Raw genomic sequence first — 24914 nt, forward strand, 5'->3', positions numbered from 1 at the left:
TCATAATGGCCATAAATTTGATATAAAAACAATCAAGATTTCCTACACTTTCTTACTAGACTTCATTAAAAATGTACAATTTGTTAACAAAAGTAGAGCCAAGATAACTGAGCCACCATTTTAACTTGTATACAATATCATAGCCATGTTTATCATTATGACATTAAAATATACCCCCAGTGCATATCAATATTTATCACATACCTACCTTCTATCTGTGTTATAACATCTTTTTGACCTAATGGTGCTGTGATTGGGTGAAGGTTCCTGTTGTGACCAAACTTCATGGTGTCATATGTATTATGACATCACAAAGGAAAGGTATATTGGGAGAATATTGACAATTTCAAATTTTGAATTTTGTTGCTTTCATGAATACTTTGCAAAAGCGTCTACGTCATGTGATAAACAGAACCTCATATTTGTTTCCATTTCATATGAGATTTACAAAACTCATCACAAATTTTTTCATTTTACCTTGCTAAAGGTACCATCAATTGAAAAAATCCAAGACTTGTTTTCATATGTCACACATGAATGAAAACTTGTATAATCCTCTATACATTATATGTCTGTCTTAAAACTTGCACTTCTGTCTGGTACACAAAGAAAATATTCAGCAAATGAATAAATATTGTATTGTATTTTGGCTTCTTCCATACTTTGGCATTGCTTCTGTATGAACTCATGTAAGAGTACATATGATTTCGTACAATCAATTGAATTGTTCGTAATTAATCAGTCTTCTGTCTGACGTGAATTTTAACTTCAGCATATGTATTGTACAATGTACTACCTGTACTTTAAAAAAATGAGATAAAAATAAAGGTTGGTCATAGAAATTCTATTTCTTATTTTTTATTCAAACATAAAATCACCTTGTCAAACTTTATACCCACAAATTTATATATAAAATACCATTAATAACCCAGTTTATATAATTACATATCACTTGTGGTGTAATGTTTTATGATTTATCTCAGAGTTTGCATGTTTCTTTAACACAAAGTTGTGCCCTCCCCGTCCCCAAAAAATGTTTTTAAATGAACTCAGATTTTTTCCCCAATACATCAATTTATTTATAAAATTTTAGTATTTAACCTCTAAAAAAACTAGTGATTTAATTACCTATAAACTTCCAGTGATTAACCAGTATATCTACCTGTAAAATATAGTTGATTCACCAATGAAATACATTTGATTTACCAGTGAAACACAGTTGATCTACCTGTAAAATACAGTTGATTCGCCAGTAAAATACAGTTGACTTACCTGTAAAATACAGTTGATTTACCTGTAAAATGCAGTTGATTCACCAGTAAAATACAGTTGACTTACCTGTAAAATACAGTTGATTTACCTGTAAAATGCAGTTGATTCACCAGTAAAATACAGCTGATTTACTTGTAAAATACATTTGATTTACCTGTAAAATACAGTTGATTCACCAGTAAAATACAGTTGATTCACCAGTAAAATACTGTTGACTTACCTGTAGAATACAGTTGATTCACCTGTAAAATACATTTGATTTACCTGTAAAATACAGTTGATTCACCAGTAAAATACAGTTGACTTACCTGTAAAATACAGCCGATTTATCTGTAAAATACAGTTGATTCACCAGTAAAATACAGTTGATTTACCTGTAAAATACAGTTTATTCACCAGTAAAATACTGTTGATTTACCTGTAGAATACAATACTAGTCATTTATATCTCAACAACTTTGGCCATTTCTATCCTTTACCTTTAAGCTGACAGTAATACAACAAATAGTTTGTGTATTAAATCATTACTACATTGTTCACTAAAAATTCTATCAAATATAGTTTAAAGCTGTGACACATAGCTGCTCAAATCGAATAAATATGGCTCGGAAATGAATTTAAATAAAGACACCTTTTCAACCAGACAACAGGAATTTTTTTCATACATACATAATGATATATATCATATAGGAATATAATATTATATATAGGGTCTATCAAATAAGGAGGAAAGTAATGCCAATAATACATAATTTGATCCCTTCAAATCAATGCTTGTTTGGTGTGTATCATTTAGATAACAGTTCTATATATGGCTATATCAATTAAAAATATCTTACTACTTAATCAAACTCAACTATTCTTTTAACAATTTCAAAGATATAGTGAATAAACCATGATATATGGCAGTGATTGTAGGTATACATAGTGTATATATGAATAAAAGAAGATTAATGTCAGCCAACTGACACTCCTCCCCTGCTATAAAAACAAAAACAAAAAAAACAAAAACCAAAAAAAAAAACAGAGACAACACCTCTACTGTTTACAATGTTTAGAAAACACTGACTAATAAATATAATTAGAAGACTTTAGCATGTTTAGAAAAATTTTTTTTTTTTTAAAAAAAAGGGCGTACGAAATGAAAGGGAAAATAAAAGTCTTCCATGTCGTGTGTTCTTGAAGTAATCTAAAGATACCTACAAATTACAGGATTATTATAGGACAATATCATTGGCTGATAAATCTGCTGAACAAATGGGCTTATTTCCAGACTTGGACTTATTGCTGGGTAAGCTTATAATATAGCTGTACAGGCATTAAATCTATGTGATATTAGAAATGGTAAAGACAAACCGCTTCAATCTACAGGCAGACAGACAAATGTAAATTTGAATGGACAGACAACCTTTTCCCATCCTTTCTACATAACACATGGAGCATTGCTATATTAGATAGACATAATAATGACCCTTCAACCAGATATTAATTGTTTAAATCAAAATAAATGTTTTGAGTTTTCTGAATGGATATGACAAAGATTCTTAAATAACATGTAAGTTTTTTGTACTTGTATATAAGTTTGGCAATTTAAAATGAGTACATATCAGTAAATCTGTATGTAATGATATATCTAAATAAATAATATATTGTATAGATGTGAAAGAAAATGTACACACAGGATAATCTCAATGTTAAGGAGTATTACTCAATATCAAAATGATACAGAAAAAAATCCTGGGATCAAAGACATAAACAGATCAGTATAGGAATTTAGGGGGCTCATTCTATGTTGAAACTGAAATAAAATGGAAATATTGAGGGATCAATTATAAGTTTGGTGGTGGTGGTGGTAGTGAGGAGATGTTGGGGGGGTTGGTTATCCCTATTGATATTAACATTTATCAAGAGGTTTAGAGCAAATTGTATCTGGAAAGAGTTACAAATTGTGCTACCAGCCAAATCACTGAGGCTGAATTTCACTAAAGCCATCTAGCATACCTGTTCTTACTATTACAAAAACTGCAGATCTATACAAGCAAAGGACTGTATCATACAACTGCCATCAGCGATAAATTTAGGTCTAGGTTATACAAACAAATCTTTTCATTGGAAACATACATATTTTCACAATAAAATTTCCCTACAATATGGAAAATTTCAATTTCAGTAAAGAAAAAACCTATAATGATCTCTGGCTGCCATGTCCAGCGCAGTATCACTCATACTATTACAAACCATTGTTGTCTCTGAGCTGGTACACGTACATGTATGAAAGGTTCTTAGCAGCAATATGTCCTTTATTATGATTATCCATTCAAAATGTGGCATTTGCAGAACTATAAAATAAGCACTGCTTAGTGGATATTAGTAAACATTAGATTTTATAGAGTGAAACAACAAGACCACATTATCTGATTTAATTGTAGTGTGTACCACAATTAACTGTTTTTTACATGTCCTAACAATCAATAGCTGAAGGAACTTTCCTTATCCTGCTCAATATTTATTAGGGCAATACATGTTCATATGCTACAATTGTTCACTTAACCATTGGATGGTCTTTGGACTGTCATTATGATTGCAGTTTGATTTAGATGCCATGATCATCTACCTGTCACAGATTACATATATATTGACAATTAATATAATCTGACAACTGTTTAAACACAATATATATATATATGGTTCAGATATCATTTTGAAATATCACTGTGTCTATTTTATCAAGAATTTAACATTTTCACCTTGTGTGCTTATTTACTGGAAGAGCCTCCAGAAAATCATAATCATCTAAATGATTGAAATAAAGCTATGATGTGTGTTAATAACAAACAAAGCATTGATGTAACATAGATCAAAATGACATCATATTAGTGCATATGACCTAGAATGTATCTGCACTCCTAAAGTCAAGATGAACAGAGACAATCGGAGGTTGTAACATGAAATGTAAATATAGGACCTTCAGATTTCCACACATGAAAGGAATTAGACAGTCATTATGAAAAACTGTTTTTACATGGGAAAGGATATTTTGACAAATGTGATTCATTTATATCAATGATAACTAAACTTAACCAAATGTAGATTTTTTTTTAAAACACTTCCATGAAATATATCAACAAATGACTTTTATCTTATCACAGGTATGTTCACATTCCTCCTAAAACCCTCGTACCAGGCCTGAGAAAACTGCCATAGAAACAGTAATGCTTCTGTTGACTAGGATCCAGAGCAAAATTGTCTGATTTGCTGAACGTAATTCACTACCTAGTATAGGGAAGTATTTGTTTGTGCCTGCCTGACTCTAACACAAGTATATTACATTTGAGCCATTTGTGTATTTCAACACTAATTCAGGAGGTGAAAATGTTTACTGAAGTGCTCAAGCACACATTGGAATGATTCAGGGGTTCAGTCTCCAGTGACATCAGCTATTCAGTGGCAACATCTCAACATCTGTTGAATCAGACTTGTCCATCAAGAGTGAGAGTTGCTGGCGGGCTCCTTCCAGGAAAACATCTAGACTAGCCATGTGTCTCTTGTGAACCTTGCTGTCCAGCTGTAATTCAGAAATAATCTTACTTTAACTGGTGTTTGTGTTTCACTTTCCAGTTTAATGTGATATTTCTTCAACTAATGCCAGCAGGCAAAATTTTTAGTATCTCATGTGAAGCACTGCTGTTGAGCAGTATTGATAGTGAATCTGTGTGTCCAAAAAACCTGTTATCCAGCAACTCTGCCCACCTAAACTCCTGAACGTATCTGTTTATCAGATATTTTTCACAACACACCATTTGTTACAAACAGAACCACAATAATATTCCTGACATGAATGCAGTGATTTTAAATATTATTGAAAATGAGTCAACATGCAGGATTATCGTACAACACAGATTCACTGTACTCAACTACATCAACACTATATAGTGCTAAGTTCGTGGAACCTACAAATATTTCTAAATTTCTACATCAGATTCTAGTTTACTGTATGTCAATGCATTCTGCGATGCAGCAAAAAACCAGAATAAAAAGAGGAAAACAATTTTTGTGTAACATCTTAAAACAAGTCAAAAGTAATGCTAACATTTGTTTGCTGGATTTATTACTCCATGAATATACAGGATTATGTAGAGGGAGGAGAGGATCTTTTTATAGTAGACTCGCTGATGGTTATCACACTGAACAACATACAGGATTATGTAGAGGGAGGAGAGGATCTTTTTATAGTAGACTCGCTGATGGTTATCACACTGAACAACATACAGGATTATGTAGAGGGAGGAGAGGATCTTGTTATAGTAGACTCGCTGATGGTTATCACACTGAACAACATACAGGATTATGTAGAGGGAGGAGAGGATCTTGTTATAGTAGACTCACTGATGGTTATCACACTGAACAACATACAGGATTATGTAGAGGGAGGAGAGGATCTTGTTATAGTAGACTCGCTGATGGTTATCACATTGAACAACATATAGGATTATTTAGAGGGAGGAGAGGATCTTGTTATAGTAGACTCGCTGATGGTTATCACACTGAACAACATACAGGATTATTTAGAGGGAGGAGAGGATCTTGTTATAGTAGACTCACTGATGGTTATCACACTGAACAACATACAGGATTATTTAGAGGGAGGAGAGGATCTTGTTATAGTAGACTCGCTGATGGTTATCACACTGAACAACATACAGGATTATGTAGAGGGAGGAGAGGATCTTGTTATAGTAGACTCACTGATGGTTATCACACTGAACAACATACAGGATTATTTAGAGGGAGGAGAGGATCTTGTTATAGTAGACTCGCTGATGGTTATCACACTGAACAACATACAGGATTATTTAGAGGGAGGAGAGGATCTTGTTATAGTAGACTCGCTGATGGTTATCACATTGAACAACATACAGGATTATTTAGAGGGAGGAGAGGATCTTGTTATAGTAGACTCACTGATGGTTATCACACTGAACAACATACAGGATTATGTAGAGGGAGGAGAGGATCTTGTTATAGTAGACTCGCTGATGGTTATCACACTGAACAACATACAGGATTATTTAGAGGGAGGAGAGGATCTTGTTATAGTAGACTCGCTGATGGTTATCACATTGAACAACATACAGGATTATTTAGAGGGAGGAGAGGATCTTGTTATAGTAGACTCACTGATGGTTATCACATTGAACAACATACAGGATTATTTAGAGGGAGGAGAGGATCTCGTTACAGTAGACTCGCTGATGGTTATCACACTGAACAACATACAGGATTATTTAGAGGGAGGAGAGGATCTTGTTATAGTAGACTCACTGATGGTCATCACATTGAACAACATACAGGATTATTTAGAGGGAGGAGAGGATCTCGTTACAGTAGACTCGCTGATGGTTATCACACTGAACAACATACAGGATTATGTAGAGGGAGGAGAGGATCTTGTTATAGTAGACTCGCTGATGGTTATCACATTGAACAACATACAGGATTATTTAGAGGGAGGAGAGGATCTTGTTATAGTAGACTCACTGATGGTTATCACACTGAACAACATACAGGATTATTTAGAGGGAGGAGAGGATCTTGTTATAGTAGACTCACTGATGGTTATCACACTGAACAACATACAGGATTATTTAGAGGGAGGAGAGGATCTTGTTATAGTAGACTCACTGATGGTTATCACACTGAACAACATACAGGATTATTTAGAGGGAGGAGAGGATCTTGTTATAGTAGACTCGCTGATGGTTATCACATTGAACAACATACAGGATTATTTAGAGGGAGGAGAGGATCTTGTTATAGTAGACTCGCTGATGGTTCACACACTGAACAACATATAGGATTATTTAGAGGGAGGAGAGGATCTCGTTACAGTAGACTCACTGATGGTTATCACACTGAACAACATACAGGATTATTTAGAGGGAGGAGAGGATCTCCTGATGGTCGACTCACTGATGGTTATCACATTGAACAACATACAGGATTATTTAGAGGGAGTAGAGGATCTCATTATAGTAGACTCACTGATGGTTATCACATTGAACAACATACTGGAGGCCCATCACATACTTTCCAGAGCTATTAGAGTTAAGAGTTTTATAATAGGTCACAACTACAACAACACAGACAAGCATGTTTCTCAGTTTCCTGACAAACACAAATGAATATGTGTAGGGAGCTTCCAAGCAAACACCTTGTATCTTCATCAGTGATTGCACAGACCAACAGGCTACTATATGAGCTGTTCTGGGTGTTTCTCAATAAAGTTATTATAAAAAGCTGTAAGCAGCAGTGTTGCCAGTGGTACAGAGACTTAACTGTTACAGTGTGGTGTGTGGTGCGTTACAACTGTATAGCCCCATTTGTATCTTGTATATTGTTTCATCCTGCTGTAAATGAGAAAGTTTGCTGATCATTACACTGTTCAAACCTATAGCTCCTTCAATCATATTTACATTTTATGTTCATGAAAACTGTATTTTAAACTAGAACTAGATTTTTAAAACTAAACAGGATGCGATGCCATAAGAATGGATAAGTGTAACACTATATGCTCTCCAATAGAATCCAATAGAATAGTCTGGTATTACAAATGGGATAAATGCTAGTTTTCTGGTACAATATCATGATAACCCATCATAAAACAGAATTCAGGGGACACCATCATATACATCCCCTGTTCAGGAAATTAGTTTTCATAAACTAAACATCACAATGTAGCATACCTTGATAATTTACAAATACACTGAGCATTGGCCCAATAATCTGTGGATCAATCATGCTACTGTGCTATACGGTCACACTCATCTGTAACACTGAACAATGTTCCAGATAAACACTGAATGTGCGATTCTTTTTTAACAGACTTTGAGCTAAGTCACTGATGCATGAAATGTATATCATATTTAGCATTGTGTAGAATCACCTTAGTTACATCATTCATGCAAATGATATATATCATATAGAACTGAAAGCTATGAAATTTAACTAAAATTGGATGCTTCAACAAAAAATGTCTAATTTGACACTCGCAACATCCACTCTGCAGAATATTTCTAGTTATATCATTAGTAAGTACACACTACTACTAATACTCCTAATAGCTAATTATGTACCAAAACACCAACTAATGTGTCCATATATGAATTGTTTGTTTGTTGGGTTTATTTTGAGATTTCCTGTAGTAGCTAATGTCATTCTCAATGGGCAACATATGACAGGTCCATTGCATGACTTCCTTGGCAATTGGTATTAAGTGTCTTGTCCAAAGACACCACAACAACAACACAGATTGGTCCATTTCTCAGCTTCCTGACAAACTCAAGTTGCCATGGAGAGAGGGAGCACTGAACTAAACACCTCAGATTTATCTTCACCTGAAGTAGCATTAGGCCAACGTGCAGCCCCTCACTATATAAAACAAATACTGATAACGATTATAAAGTGATGGAGGAAAGCAATTACAAATGGAGGGGATATATAATAGATTGTCATAATCAGATGAATGTAACAATCAAGACTGTGTTCTAAATTTACCATTTTCTTTGATTCTATTTGTGCAACCTTGATACGTAAAGCCTCTTCTCCTTTCTTTCTTTCTTCTTCCAAACTCTCCTTGAGCATTACCTGTAATTATACACTAAACATGTCAGAATCACTGTATATTGTAGTCACACAACTAAACATGTCAGAATCACTGTATATTGTAGTCACACAACTAAACATGTCAGAATCACTGTATATTGTAGTCACACAACTGAACATGTCAGAATCACTGTATATTGTAGTCACACAACTAAACATGTCAGAATCACTGTATATTGTAGTCACACAACTGAACATGTCAGAATCACTGTATATTGTAGTCACACAACTAATCATGTCAGAATCACTGTATATTGTAGTCACACAACTGAACATGTCAGAATCACTGTATATTGTAGTCACACAACTAAACATGTCAGAATCACTACATATTGTAGTCACACAACTAAACATGTCAGAATCACTGTATATTGTAGTCACACAACTAATCATGTCAGAATCACTGTATATTGTAGTCACACAACTGAACATGTCAGAATCACTCTATATTGTAGTCACACAACTGAACATGTCAGAATCACTACATATTGTAGTCACACAACTAAACATGTCAGAATCACTGTATATTGTAGTCACACAACTGAACATGTCAGAATCACTGTATATTGTAGTCACACAACTAAACATGTCAGAATCACTACATATTGTAGTCACACAACTAAACATGTCAGAATCACTGTATATTGTAGTCACACAACTGAACATGTCAGAATCACTGTATATTGTAGTCACACAACTAAACATGTCAGAATCACTACATATTGTAGTCACACAACTGAACATGTCAGAAGCACTGTATATTGTAGTCACACAACTAAACATGTCAGAATCACTGTATATTGTAGTCACACAACTGAACATGTCAGAATCACTGTATATTGTAGTCACACAACTAAACATGTCAGAATTACTGTATATTGTAGTCACACAACTGAACATGTCAGAATCACTGTATATTGTAGTCACACAACTGAACATGTCAGAATCACTACATATTGTAGTCACACAACTAAACATGTCAGAATCACTGTATATTGTAGTCACACAACTGAACATGTCAGAATCACTGTATATTGTAGTCACACAACTAAACATGTCAGAATCACTACATATTGTAGTCACACAACTAATCATGTCAGAATCACTGTATATTGTAGTCACACAACTAAACATGTCAGAATCACTACATATTGTAGTCACACAACTGAACATGTCAGAATCACTGTATATTGTAGTCACACAACTAAACATGTCAGAATCACTACATATTGTAGTCACACAACTAATCATGTCAGAATCACTGTATATTGTAGTCACACAACTGAACATGTCAGAATCACTGTATATTGTAGTCACACAACTAAACATACCAGAATCACTACATATTGTAGTCACACAACTAAACATGTCAGAATCACTGTATATTGTAGTCACACAACTGAACATACCAGAATCACTACATATTGTAGTCACACAACTAAACATGTCAGAATCACTACATATTGTAGTCACACAACTGAACATGTCAGAATCACTGTATATTGTAGTCACACAACTAAACATGTCAGAATCAATGCATATTGTAGTAAAACAAGTATATTTAAGTATCTAGAATACGATACAACTACATAAAACCGAATTCTGCCACCAAACATTAAGCATAAAATAAGAGAATAATTCACTGAAAAACATGGAAATCCTAAAAAAAAACTTTAGTCCTGAAGAAAGAAGATTTCCTAAGAAATAAGAAAACGCCTAAAATATATTCACTCATTGTAAACTTAATCTTTTCTTTACTTTGAAATAATTTCTAAGCTCTAATTTATTTAAGAAGGTAGTATGAGGAATGAATTAAATACTTGAAATTTTTCTCTCTGTTCTGCCAGGGACTTCTGTATAATTTCTTGATGTTTCTGCTGCTCCGCCTGCAATTCTTTCCTAAATAATTCCTAAAATGAAAGAAAAAAAGCTGTTAATAATTATATACACATAATACAATAAATCCTGAGAGAGACAACATTTTCTCACATATACTAAACAAAAAAAGATTAATTAATTAACCCCTTCATAAATCCTTACCAATTATGTACGAATAAAGTAATTGATCAATTCTGATAAAACTGCAGTCATGGTTCATTATAAAACTTTGCGTTCAGTTGATTTTATTCGACTATAAAGGATGTTTGGGTCAATTCCAAAGGTAACACCATTAGTAACAGGTATGGCCACCGTTTGCTAAGTAAACAGTATTGCAGCGTCGTCACATGGAACTCGTAAACCGGCGGATAATTCGAGGAGAGATGTTGTTCCATTCAGCGATCAAGGCTTGGGCCAGCTCCTGCAAGTTTGACGGTTGATTTTGACGTTCTCTCACGCATCGCCCAAGAACGTCCCAGACATACTCAATCGGTGACAAATCAGGTGATTTAGATGGCCAATCTAACACCTGTACATTATTCTGCTGCAAGAAAGTTCTGCTGACGCGACTGGTGTGCGCTGGTGCGTTATCCTATTAAAAAATGGCGTCTTAAGAATGGCAGAACCACTGGTCTTAAAATTTCGTCCCGATATCGTATGCCAGTTAAATTGCCATTTAACACAACAAGCCTGGTACGAGTCCCCCCACAAATACCACCCCAAACCATTTCACTTCTGCCGCCAAAGCGGTCCCGATCTGCGACGCAGCAGTTCGCAAAACGCTCCCCTCGTCGCCTCCACACTCTGCGCCTTCCGTCACTGTGTTACAGACAAAACCTGGACTCATCTGAAAACAGATTATTGTTCCATTGTCATAAGGCCCAACGACAGTGACCACGGGTCCAGTTACGCCGATTGTTACGGTGACATCGCAACAAATTGGGTCCAGTGTAGGGACGCCGCGCTTTCAATTGGTAGGCCCTCAACCTGTTGCAGACTGTTTGGGGAGACACACGACGCCCAAACAATGTCCTTGTAGTCTCTATTGCACAAACGTCATTTTGTTTTCACTCATTTACAGGTATTCGCCAAGGAAACATGTTAGCCTTTCTTTTTTTGTTGAGTATATTTCAGAAGATGATCCTGTGGTTGTTAGGGATGGTATAACTCTATCTCACATACTTCACAAGGTGATCCTGTGGTTGTTAGAGATGGAAGAGGTTTTACCTGTGTCACTCGTTACAAATAAGTTAAATGCCAGTGATTTTGCTCTGTACAGTCATCGGTGACTGGAAATGTCTGTAATCGGCATTTTCGCCAATAGAAATTTGAAATCGCCAATCTCATTTCACTTTCGCCAATGGCGCCATTGGCGATCGCCAGCGCGAGCCCTGGGTTTCACAAGAACTTACCATTTGTTGCTGATTTTTTAAAGTATGTGAGAAAAAAATAAAATTTATGTTTGTTCCTTGAACAGAAATATTTCCATCCTTGTGTCAGAATGGTCAGCAATTGGCCAGCCTTGTGCTGACCAGCAAAACTCTTATACTTGGTCTGTGATATCCCTGTCTATGAAACAGGCTCCTGTTAAAGATTCTATTATTCATGTCTTCAAAGAATCATGTTATGATGAAATTACCAGTAAGATGTGATGTGAACTATTCTTTATATATCGTAATATTATCTGAGAATTTACATGGAACACTTTTGAAGTACGACAATTTGGAAATTTATCTCCCCAGAAGTTCATTTCCCTTGTTAAAGAAAAGCTCATAGAAGACTACTATAGAGAGATGAGAGTAAAGTTTGGTGTTAGTTACCAATCTTTACAGTTGTAGGCTTACAAAGTAGTATTGCAAATGTGAATATTGTTTAAACATGCTTTAGATAATTCATTTTCTACCTTCTGTTCTAAATGTTGCTCTCTGTTTTTCTCTCGTTCCTGATCCAAGGCTTCCATTACTTTTTTACTGTTTTCTCTTCTTTCTTCCTGCAACATCAACTTGTTTATTATTATACTGAATTTAGAATGAAAAGGAAACATTTAATATCACAGTCAAACCTGCCTTAAAGGTTGGCTCTATGAAAGAAATAACCTTCATTAAAAGGTCACTCGTTTAAAGTTCAAATAAAACACAAACAGTAGAACCTCTATATAAAAATCACCTGCCTATAAAGGCCAATTTCCTATGCTCTATCTTGTTGCCGTTATAGACAGGTATAGCTGTATCAATGTAAAACACGACAATGCTGGATGTAATTCTTAAGGAAGGAATTTAAATAAAACAATTATATCAAAAGAAGGTCTTTCTTCTTCCAGTGAAAATGTACAATATTTTGTGTTTAACTTAGCAAGTTTTATTATCATATAATGCAAATTTCATAAAGAAAGAGTTTGAAAGTGAATTTGAAATCTTATGATAATTAATTAATATTGGTACTCAAATATCAGACACATCAACGAAATCAGGAAATTTGAGGTTTTAGACTGGTACCATGTAATTATTAAGTAATCAACCCCTGCTGTCTCATTTATTACTGTGTCCTGACTTATTACTGAGGTCTGATTTATTACTGGGGTCTGACTTATTACTGAGGTCTGATTTATTACTGGGGTCTGACTTATTACTGAGGTCTGACTTATTACTGAGGTCTGATTAATTACTGAGGTCTGAGGTCTGAATCATTAGTGAGGTCTGATTTATTACTGGGGTCTGACTTATTACTGAGGTCTGATTAATTACTGAGGTCTGATTTATTACTGAGGTCTGACTTATTACTGGGTTCTGACTTATTACTGAGGTTTGATTGATTACTGGGGTCTGACTTATTACTGAGGTGAGATTTATTACTTTGGTCGGATTCATTACTGAGGTCTGATTTATTACTGTGGTCTGACTTATTAGTGAGGTCTGAATTATTAGTGAGGTCTGACTTATTAGTGAGGTCTGATTTATTACCGAGTTGACTTATTACTGAGGTCTGACTTATTACTGAGGTCTGTCTTATAACAAAGGTCTGACTTATTACTGAGGTCTGATTACTTACTGAGGTCTGATTAATTACTGAGGTCTGACTTATTACTGAGGTGAGATCTATTACTTTGGTCGGATTCATTACTGAGGTCTGACTTATTACTGAGGTCTGATTTATTACTGAGGTCTGACTTATTACTGAGGTCTGACTTATAACAGAGGTCTGTCTTATAACAAAGGTCTGACTTATTACTGAGGTCTGATTACTTACTGAGGTCTGATTTATTACTGAGGTTTGATTTATTACCGAGTTGACTTATTTCTGAGGTCTGATTGATTACTGAGGTCTGAATTATTACTGAGGTCTGATTTATTACTGAGGTCTGAATTATTACTGAGGTCTGCCTTATTACTGAGGTCTGACTTATAACTGGGGTCTGATTTATTACTGAGGTCTGCTTAATTACTGAGGTCTGACTTATTACTGAGGTTTGATTTATTACTGAGGTCTGATTTATTACTGTGGTCTGACTTATTACTGAGGTCTGATTTATTACTGAGGTCTGAATTATTACTGAGGTCTGACTTATTACTGAGGTCTGACTTATTACTGAGGTCTGACTTATAACAAAGGTCTGACTTATTACTGAGGTTTGATTGATTACTGAGGTCTGAATTATTACTGAGGTCTGATTTATTACTGAGGTTTGATTGATTACTGGGGTCTGACTTATTACTGAGGTCTGAATTATTACTGAGGTTTGATTTATTACTGCGGTCTGAATTATCAATGAGGTCTGACTTATAACAGAGGTCTGACTTATAACAAAGGTCTGACTTATTACTGAGGTCTGATTACTTACTGAGGTCTGAGGTCTGAATTGTTAGTGAGGTTTGATTTATTACTGGGGTCTGACTTATTACAGAGGTCTGATTAATTACTGAGGTCTGATTTATTACTGAGGTCTGATTTATTACTGAGGTCTGACTTGAGGTCTGACTTATTACTGAGGTCTGATTGATTACTGAGGTCTGACTTATTACTGAGGTCTGATTACTTACTGAGGTCTTATTACTAGATCTGACTTATTACTGAGGTTTGATTGATTACTGGGGTCTGACTTATTACTGAGGTCTGATTTATTACTGAGGTCTGATTTATTACCGAGTTGACTTATTACTGAGGTCTGACTTATTACTGGGGTCTGACTTATTACTGAGGTCTGATTAATTACTGAGGTCTGAATTATTACTGAGGTTTGATTTATTACTAAGGTCTAAATTATTACTGAGGTCTGACTTATAACAGAGGTGAGATCTATTACTTTGGTCGGATTCATTACTGAGGTCTGAATTATTACTGAGGTCTGAATTATTACTGAGGTCTGACTTATTACTGAGGTCTGATTTATTACTGAGTTCTGAATTATTATTGAGGTCTGACTGATTACTGAGGTCTGATTTATTACTGAGGTCTGAATTATTACCGAGGTTTGATTTTATTACTGTGGTCTAACTTATTACTGAGGTCTGAATTATTACTGAGGTCTGAGGTACTGAGGTCTGAATTATTACTGAGGTCTGATTTATTACTGAGGTCTGATTTATTACTGAGGTCTGATTATTACTGAGGTCTGACTTATTACTGATTATTACTGAGGTCTGATTATTACTGAGGTCTGACTTATTACTGAGGTCTGATTTATTACTGAGGTCTGATTTATTACTGAGGTCTGATTATTACTGAGGTCTGACTTATTACTGAGGTCTGACTTATTACTGAGGTCTGATTTATTACTGAGGTCTGTCTGATTATTACTGAGGTCTGACTTATTACTGAGGTCTGACTTATTACTGAGGTCTGATTATTACTGAGGTCTGACTTATAACTGGGGTCTGATTTATTACTGAGGTCTGATTATTACTGAGGTCTGAATTATTACTGAGGTTTGATTTATTACTGAATTACTGAGGTCTGACTTATTACTGAGGTCTGATTTATTACTGAGGTCTGACTTATTACTGAGGTCTGACTTATTACGGAGGTCTGATTAAATACTGAGGTCTGAATTATTACTGAGGTCTGAATTATTACCGAGGTCTGACTTATAACAAAGGTCTGACTTATTACTGAGGTCTGATATATTACTGTGGTCTAACTTATTACTGAATTCTGATTAATTACTGAGGTCTGATTTATTACTGAGGTCTGAATTATTACTGAGGTCTGATTAAATACTGAGGTCTGAATTATTACTGAGGTCTGAATTATTACCGAGGTTTGATTTTATTACTGTGGTCTAACTTATTACTGAGGTCTGAATTATTACTGAGGTCTGATTGATTACTGAGGTCTGAATTATTACTGAGGTTTGATTTATTACTGTGGTCTGAATTATTAGTGAGGTCTGAATTATTACTGAGGTCTGATTACTTACTGAGGTCTGATTTATTACTGAGGTCTGATTAATTACTGAGGTCTGACTTATTACTGAGGTGAGATTGATTACTTTGGTCGAATTCATTACTGAGGTCTGATTTATTACTGAGGTCTGACTTATAACAGAGGTCTGACTGATAACAAAGGTCTGACTTATTACTGAGGTCTGATTACTTACTGAGGTCTGATTTATTACTGAGGTCTGATTAATTACTGAGGTCTGACTTAAGGTCTGACTTATTACTGAGGTCTGACTTATTACTGAGGTCTGATTATTACTGAGGTCTGATTTATTTAGGTCTATTATTGAGGTCTGAGGTTTGATTGATTACTGAGGTCTGAATTATTACTGAGGTCTGACTTATAACAGAGGTCTGACTTATAACAAAGGTCTGACTTATTACTGAGGTCTGATTACTTACTGAGGTCTGATTTATTACTGAGGTCTGATTAATTACTGAGGTCTGACTTATTACTGAGGTCTGATTTATTACTGAGGTCTGACTTATTACTGAGGTCTGACTTATTACGGAGGTCTGCCTTATTACTGAGGTCTGACTTATAACTGAGGTCTGATTGATTACTGAGGTCTGAATTATTACTGAGGTTTGATTTATTACTGTGGTCTGAATTATTAGTGAGGTCTGAATTATTACTGAGGTCTTAATTATTACTGAGGTTTGATTTATTACTGTGGTCTGACTTATTACTGAGGTCTGACTTATTACTGAGGTCTGATTAATTACTGAGGTCTGATTTATTACTGAGGTCTGACTCATTTCTGAGATCTGATTTATTACTGTGGTCTGACTTATTACTGAGGTTTGATTTATTACTGTGGTCTGATTAATTACTGTGGTCTGATTTATTACTGAGGTTATTACTGAGATCTGATTTATTACTGTGGTCTGACTTATTAGTGAGGTCTGACTTATTAGTGAGGTCTGAATTATTAGTGAGGTCTGATTTATTACTGAGGTCTGACTTATTACTGAGGTCTGATTGATTACTGAGGTCTGAATTATTACTGAGGTCTGACTTATAACAGAGGTCTGTCTTATAACAAAGGTCTGACTTATTACTGAGGTCTGACTTATTACTGAGGTCTGATTTATTACTGAGGTCTGACTTATTACTGAGGTCTGACTTATTACTGAGGTCTGATTTATTACTGAGGTCTGAATTATTACTGAGGTCTGACTTATTACTGAGGTCTGACTTATTACTGAGGTCTGACTTATTACTGAGGTCTGATTTATTACTGAGGGTCTGAGGTTTGATTTATTACTGAGGTCTGACTTATTACTGAGGTCTGATTTATTACTGAGGTCTGAATTATTACTGAGGTCTGACTTATTACTGAGGTCTGATTTATTACTAAGGTCTAAATTATTACTGAGGTCTGACTTATAACAGAGGTCTGTCTTATAACAAAGGTCTGACTTATTACTGAGGTCTGATTACTTACTGAGGTCTGATTAATTACTTATTACTGAGGTCTGACTTATTACTGAGGTCTGATTAATTACTGAGGTCTGACTTATTATTGAGGTCTGACTTATTACTGGGGTCTGAGGTCTGATTTATTACTGGAGTATGACTTATTACTGAGGTCTGACTTATTACTGAGGTCTGACTTATTACTGAGGTCTGATTAAATACTGAGGTCTGAATTATTACTGAGGTCTGAATTATTACCGAGGTTTGATTTTATTACTGTGGTCTGACTTATTACTGAGGTCTGACTTATTACTGAGGTCTGACTTATTACTGAGGTCTGATTTATTACTGAGGTCTGACTTATTACTGAGGTCTGATTTATTAGTGAGGTCTGATTATTACTTAGGTCTGAGGTCTGATTTATTACTGAGGTCTGATTATTACTGAGGTCTGACTTATTACTGAGGTCTGACTTATTACTGAGGTCTGACTTATTACTGAGGTCTGATTATTACTGAGGTCTTAATTATTACTGAGGTTTGATTTATTACTGTGGTCTGACTTATTACTGAGGTCTGACTTATTACTGAGGTCTGATTTATTACTGAGGTCTGAATTATTACTGAGGTCTGACTTATTACTGAGGTCTGATTTATTACTAAGGTCTAAATTATTACTGAGGTCTGACTTATTACCGAGTTGACTTATTACTGAGGTCTGACTTATTACTGAGGTCTGATTAATTACTGAGGTCTGATTTATTACTGAGGTCTGATTTATTACTGAGGTCTGACTTGAGGTCTGACTTATTACTGAGGTCTGATTGATTACTGAGGTCTGAATTATTACTGAGGTTTGATTTATTACTGAATTACTGAGGTCTGACTTATTACTGAGGTCTGATTTATTACTGAGGTCTGACTTATTACTGAGGTCTGACTTATTACTGAGGTCTGATTTATTACTGAGGTCTGACTTATTACTGAGGTCTGATTGATTACTGAGGTCTGATTTATTACTGAGGTCTGACTTATTACTGAGGTCTGATTTATTACTGAGGTCTGGCTTATTACTGAGGTCTGATTTATTATTGAGGTCTGACTTAATAGTGAGGTCTGACTTATTACTGAGGTCTGACTAATTACTGAGGTCTGATTTAATACTGAGGTCTGAATTATTACTGAGGTCTGACTTATTACTGAGGTCTGATTAATTACTGAGGTCTGAGGTCTGAATCATTAGTGAGGTCTGATTTATTACTGGGGTCTGATTAATTACTGAGGTCTGATTTATTACTGAGGTCTGATTAATTACTGAGGTCTGATTTAATACTGAGGTCTGAATTATTACTGAGGTCTGACTTATTACTGAGGTTTGATTTATTACTGAGGTCTGATTAATTACTGAGGTCTGACTTATTACTGAGGTCTGATTTATTACTGAGGTCTGACTTATTACTGAGGTCTGAATTATTACTGAGGTTTGATTTATTACTGAATTACTGAGGTCTGACTTATTACTAAGGTCTGATTTATTACTGAGGTCTGACTTATTACTGAGGTCTGAATTATTACTGAGGTCTGATTTATTACTGTGGTCTGACTTATTACTGGGGTCTGACTTATTACTGAGGTCTGAATTATTACTGAGGTTTGATTTATTACTGCGGTCTGAATTATCAATGAGGTCTGACTTATAACAGAGGTCTGACTTATGAGGTCTGATATATTACTGTGGTCTAACTTATTACTGAGGTCTGATTAATTACTGAGGTCTGATCTATTATTGAGGTCTGAATTATTACTGAGGTTTGATTTATTACTGTGGTCTGATTTATTACTGAGGTCTGACTTATTACTGAGGTCTGACTTATTACTGAGGTCTGATTTATTAATGTGGTCTGATTTGTTACCGAGTTGACTTATTTCTGAGGTCTGATTAATTACTGAGGTCTGAGGTCTGAATTGTTAGTGAGGTTTGATTTATTACTGAGGTCTGACTTATTACTGAGGTCTGATTTATTATTGAGGTCGGACTTATAACAGAGGTCTGTCTTATAACAAAGGTCTGACTTATTACTGAGGTCTGATTACTTACTGAGGTCTGATTTATTACTGAGGTCTGAATTATTACTGAGGTCTGATTTATTACTGAGGTCTAAATTATTACTGAGGTCTGTCTTATAACAAAGGTCTGACTTATTACTGAGGTCTGATTACTTACTGAGGTCTGATTTATTACTGAGGTTTGATTGATTACTGGGGTCTGACTTATTACTGAGGTCTGAATTATTACTGATTCATTACTGAGGTCTGATTTATTACCGAGTTGACTTATTACTGAGGTCTGACTTATTACTGGGGTCTGATTACTGAGGTCTGATTATTATTACTGAGGTCTGACTTATAACAAAGGTCTGACTTATTACTGAGGTCTGATTGATTACTGAGGTCTGAATTATTACTGAGGTTTGATTTATTACTGAATTACTGAGGTCTGACTTATTACTGAGGTCTGACTTATTACTGAGGTCTGACTTATTACTGAGGTCTGATTAAATACTGAGGTCTGAATTATTACTGAGGTCTGAATTATTACTGAGGTCTGACTTATTACTGAGGTCTGATTATTACTGAGGTCTGATTATTACTGAGGTCTGACTTATTACTGAGGTCTGATTATTACTGAGGTCTGATTTATTACTGAGGTCTGAGGTTTGATTTATCACTGAGGTCTGATTTATTTTATTACTGAGGTCTGACTTATTACTGAGGTCTGATTTAATACTGAGGTCTGAATTATTACTGAGGTCTGACTTATTACCGAGTTGACTTATTACTGAGGTCTGACTTATTACTGAGGTCTGATTAATTACTGAGGTCTGATTATTACTGAGGTCTGATTTATTTCTAAGGTCTGGCTTATTACTGAGGTCTGATTTATTATTGAGGTCGGACTGATAACAACAGAGGTCTGTCTTATAACAAAGGTCTGATTTATTACTGAGGTCTGACTTATTACTGAGGTCTGACTTATTACTGAGGTCTGATTAAATACTGAGGTCTGAATTATTACTGAGGTCTGAATTATTACCGAGGTTTGATTTTATTACTGTGGTCTGACTTATTACTGAGGTCTGACTTATTACTGAGGTCTGACTTATTACTGAGGTCTGACTTATTACTGAGGTTTGATTGATTACTGAGGTCTGAATTATTACTGAGTCTGTACTGTCTGATTAATTACTGAGGTCTGACTTATTACTGAGAGATCTATTACTTTGGTCGGAATTACTGAGGTCTGATTACTTACTGAGGTCTGATTTATTACTGAGGTCTGATTTATTACTGTGGTCTAAGGTTTGATTAATTACTGAGGTCTGATTAATTACTGAGGTCTGATTTATTACTGAGGTCTGATTTACTACTGAGGTCTGACTTATTACGGAGGTCTGATTATTACTGAGGTCTGACTTATTACTGAGGTCTTACTTATTACTGAGGTCTGACTTATTACTGCCTTCTGAATTTTTACTGAGGTCTGACTTATTACTGAGGTCTGACTTATTACTGAGGTCTGACTTATTACTGAGGTCTGATTTATTACTGAGGTCTGATTTATTACTGAGGTCTGACTTATTACTGAGGTGAGATCTATTACTTTGGTCGGATTCATTACTGAGGTCTGATTTATTTCTAAGGTCTGGCTTATTACTGAGGTCTGATTTATTATTGAGGTCGGACTTATAACAAAGGTCTGTCTTATAACAAAGGTCTGACTTATTACTGAGGGTCTGAGGTCTGACTTATTACTGAGGTCTGATTTATTACTGAGGTCTGACTTATTACTGAGGTCTGATTTATTACTGAGGTCTGAATTATTATTGAGGTCTGACTGATTACTGAGGTCTGATTTATTACTAAGGTCTAAATTATTACTGAGGTCTGACTTATAACAGAGGTCTGTCTGAGGTTTATTACTGAGGTCTGATTATTACTGAGGTCTGAGGTCTGACTTATTAGTGAGGTCTGACTTATTAGTGAGGTCTGATTTATTACTGTGGTCTGACTTATTAGTGAGGTCTGAATTATTACTGAGGTCTGACTTATTAGTGAGGTCTGATTTATTACTAAGGTCTGGCTTATTACTGAGGTCTATTATTACTGAGGTCTGATTTATTACTGAGGTCTGATTTATTACTGAGGTCTGATTATTACTGAGGTCTGAGGTCTTATTACTGAGGTCTGATTTATTACTGAGGTCTGACTTATTACTGAGGTCTGATTTATTACTGAGGTCTGACTTATTACTGATGTCTGATTTATTACTGAGGTCTGACTTATTACTGAGGTCTGATTTATTACTGAGGTCTGACTTATAACAGAGGTCTGATTTATTACTGAGGTCTGACTTATCACTGAGGTTTGATTTTATAACAAAGGTTTGATTTATTACTGAGGTCTGACTTGAGGTCTGACTTATTACTGAGGTCTGATTGATTACTGAGGTCTGAGGTCTGCCTTATTACTGAGGTCTGACTTATAACAAAGGTCTGACTTATTACTGAGGTCTGATTACTTACTGAGGTCTGATTTATTACTGAGGTTTGATTGATTACTGGGGTCTGACTTATTACTGAGGTCTGATTTATTTCTAAGGTCTGACTTATTACTGAGGTCTGAATTATTACTGAGGTCTGAATTATTACTGAGGTTTGATTTATTACTGAGGTCTGAATTATTACTGAGGTTTGATTTATTACTGCGGTCTGAATTATTACTGAGGTCTGACTTATAACAGAGGTCTGACTGATAAGAAAGGTCTGACTTATTACTGAGGTCTGATTACTTACTGAGGTCTGATTTATTACTGAGGTCTGATTAATTACTGAGGTCTGACTTATTACTGAGGTGAGATCTATTACTTTGGTCGGATTCATTACTGAGGTCTGATTTATTTCTAAGGTCTGGCTTATTACTGAGGTCTGATTTATTACTGAGGTCTGACTTATTAGTGAGGTCTGACTTATTAGTGAGGTCTGATTTATTACTGAGGTCTGACTTATTACTGAGGTCTGATTGATTACTGAGGTCTGAATTATTACTGAGGTTTGATTTATTACTGTGGTCTGACTTATTACTGAGGTCTGACTTATTACTGAGGTCTGAATTATTACTGAGGTCTGAATTATTACTGAGGTCTGAATTATTACTGAGGTTTGATTTATTACTGTGGTCTGACTTATTACTGAGGTCTGATTTATTACTGAGGTCTGAATTATTACTGAGGTCTGATTTATTACTGAGGTCTGAATTATTACTGAGGTCTGAATTATTACTGAGGTCTGAATTATTACTGAGGTCTGACTTATTACTGAGGTCTGACTTATAACAAAGGTCTGACTTATTACTGAGGTTTGATTGATTACTGAGGTCTGAATTATTACTGAGGTTTGATTTATTACTGCGGTCTGACTTATTACTGAGGTCTGACTTATTACTGAGGTCTGATTTATTACTGAGGTCTGAATTATTACTGAGGTCTGACTTATTACTGAGGTCTGATTTATTACTGAGGTCTGACTTATTACTGAGGTCTGATTACTTACTGAGGTCTGATTTATTACTGAGGTTTGATTGATTACTGGGGTCTGACTTATTACTGAGGTCTGATTCATTACTGAGGTCTGGCTTATTACTGAGGTCTGATTGATTACTGAGGTCTGAATTATTACTGAGGTTTGATTTATTACTGCGGTCTGAATTATAAGTGAGGTCTGAATTATTACTGAGGTCTGAATTATTACTGAGGTCTGACTTATTACTGAGGTCTGATTTATTACTAAGGTCTAAATTATTACTGAGGTCTGACTTATTACTGAGGTCTGATTTATTACTGAGGTTTGATTGATTACTGGGGTCTGACTTATTACTGAGGTCTGATTCATTACTGAGGTCTGGCTTATTACTGAGGTCTGATTTATTATTGAGGTCGGACTTATAACAAAGGTCTGACTCATTTCTGAGATCTGATTTATTACTGAGGTTTGATTTATTACTGTGGTCTGACTTATTACTGAGGTCTGATTTATTACTGGGGTCTGATTAATTACTGCGGTCTGATTTATTACTGAGGTCTGATTAATTACTGAGGTCTGACTTATTATATAGGTCTGACTCATTTCTGAGGTCTGATTTATTACTGAGGTCTGATTTATTACTGAGGTCTGAATTATTACTGAGGTCTGACTTATAACAGAGGTCTGTCTTATAACAAAGGTCTGACTTATTACTGAGGTCTGATTACTTACTGAGGTCTGATTAATTACTGAGGTCTGACTTATTACTGAGGTCTGTCTAATTACTGAGGTCTGATTGATTACTGAGGTCTGACTTATCACTGAGGTTTGATTTATTACTGAGGTCTGACTTATTATTGAGGTCTGATTTATTACTGAGCTCTGACTTATTACTGAGTTCTGATTAATTACTAAGGGTCTGATTAATTACTGAGGTCTGACTTATAACAGAGGTCCGATTTATTACTTAGGTCTGATTAATTACTGAGGTCTGACTTATTACTGAGGTCTGATTTATTACTGTATTTCACAGCTTCTGCTTTGTATCCTAAATCTAACTACTTCCAAAAAAATATCAGATTGGCATTTTCAAAATGGATCTTATTTATTTAAATATATCTCACTTCCCTCAAAATAATTGGCAAATATTTCAAGACAATTTTTATCTATGTAAAAAATGTTTCATTAGTAATGCACTTAAGTTGCCTATGTCATGCATGTCAAGAGGAACATCAGTCATTAAACACTTTCTTGGTGTTTTTTGGTGTTTTTTTCTGTTTATAAACACTTGTTAATTTCCAGAAAACATAATTTCATGTTATAGACTATAACAGTATTAAAAATCCAAATATATTAAAGAGACTCTCTTATGATAAAAAAAATTCTAAAAGAAAACTTGAACAAAATGTGATCATTTAAAAATATTTTCATAATACAGAACAGGATAATTTATCTGTTAAATGGAAACATGGTCTAGGTACACTCTAATAGTTTGCCCTGCTACAAGTTTATAGTAGAAACCATCTGTAGGCATACACACCTCTAAAGCACTTTGTAGATTATTTTGATTTTTCTCTCGTTCCATTTTCAGAAAATCCTCAAACTCTTTCTGTAAAGTAGGAAACATAAAATTTCAACGGGACAATTTAATGAAATATTAAACTGTGATA

The 24914-nt window shown here is 35.0% G+C and overlaps 1 protein-coding gene across 1 annotated transcript in view; it reads right to left on the bottom strand.

The window, feature by feature from the left end:
* Positions 1 to 2846: 2846 nt before the first annotated feature.
* The window catches only part of LOC132559599 (coiled-coil domain-containing protein 91-like), a 37677-nt gene continuing 15609 nt past the window's right edge, over positions 2847 to 24914 (bottom strand). The window contains exons 9-13 of the mRNA XM_060224264.1: positions 24785 to 24853; positions 12715 to 12801; positions 10754 to 10843; positions 8826 to 8915; positions 2847 to 4836 (exon numbers count right to left, since the gene is read on the bottom strand). Of these exons, the coding sequence (XP_060080247.1) occupies positions 4705 to 4836; positions 8826 to 8915; positions 10754 to 10843; positions 12715 to 12801; positions 24785 to 24853 (468 nt within the window). The 3' untranslated portion in view covers positions 2847 to 4704. The remainder of the gene's footprint in view (positions 4837 to 8825; positions 8916 to 10753; positions 10844 to 12714; positions 12802 to 24784; positions 24854 to 24914) is intronic.

The sequence above is a fragment of the Ylistrum balloti genome, unplaced genomic scaffold (assembly GCF_031769215.1).
Source record: "Ylistrum balloti isolate Yb309-2 unplaced genomic scaffold, AGI_CSIRO_Ybal_v1 Utg369568, whole genome shotgun sequence".
NCBI classification, from domain to species: domain Eukaryota; kingdom Metazoa; phylum Mollusca; class Bivalvia; order Pectinida; family Pectinidae; genus Ylistrum; species Ylistrum balloti.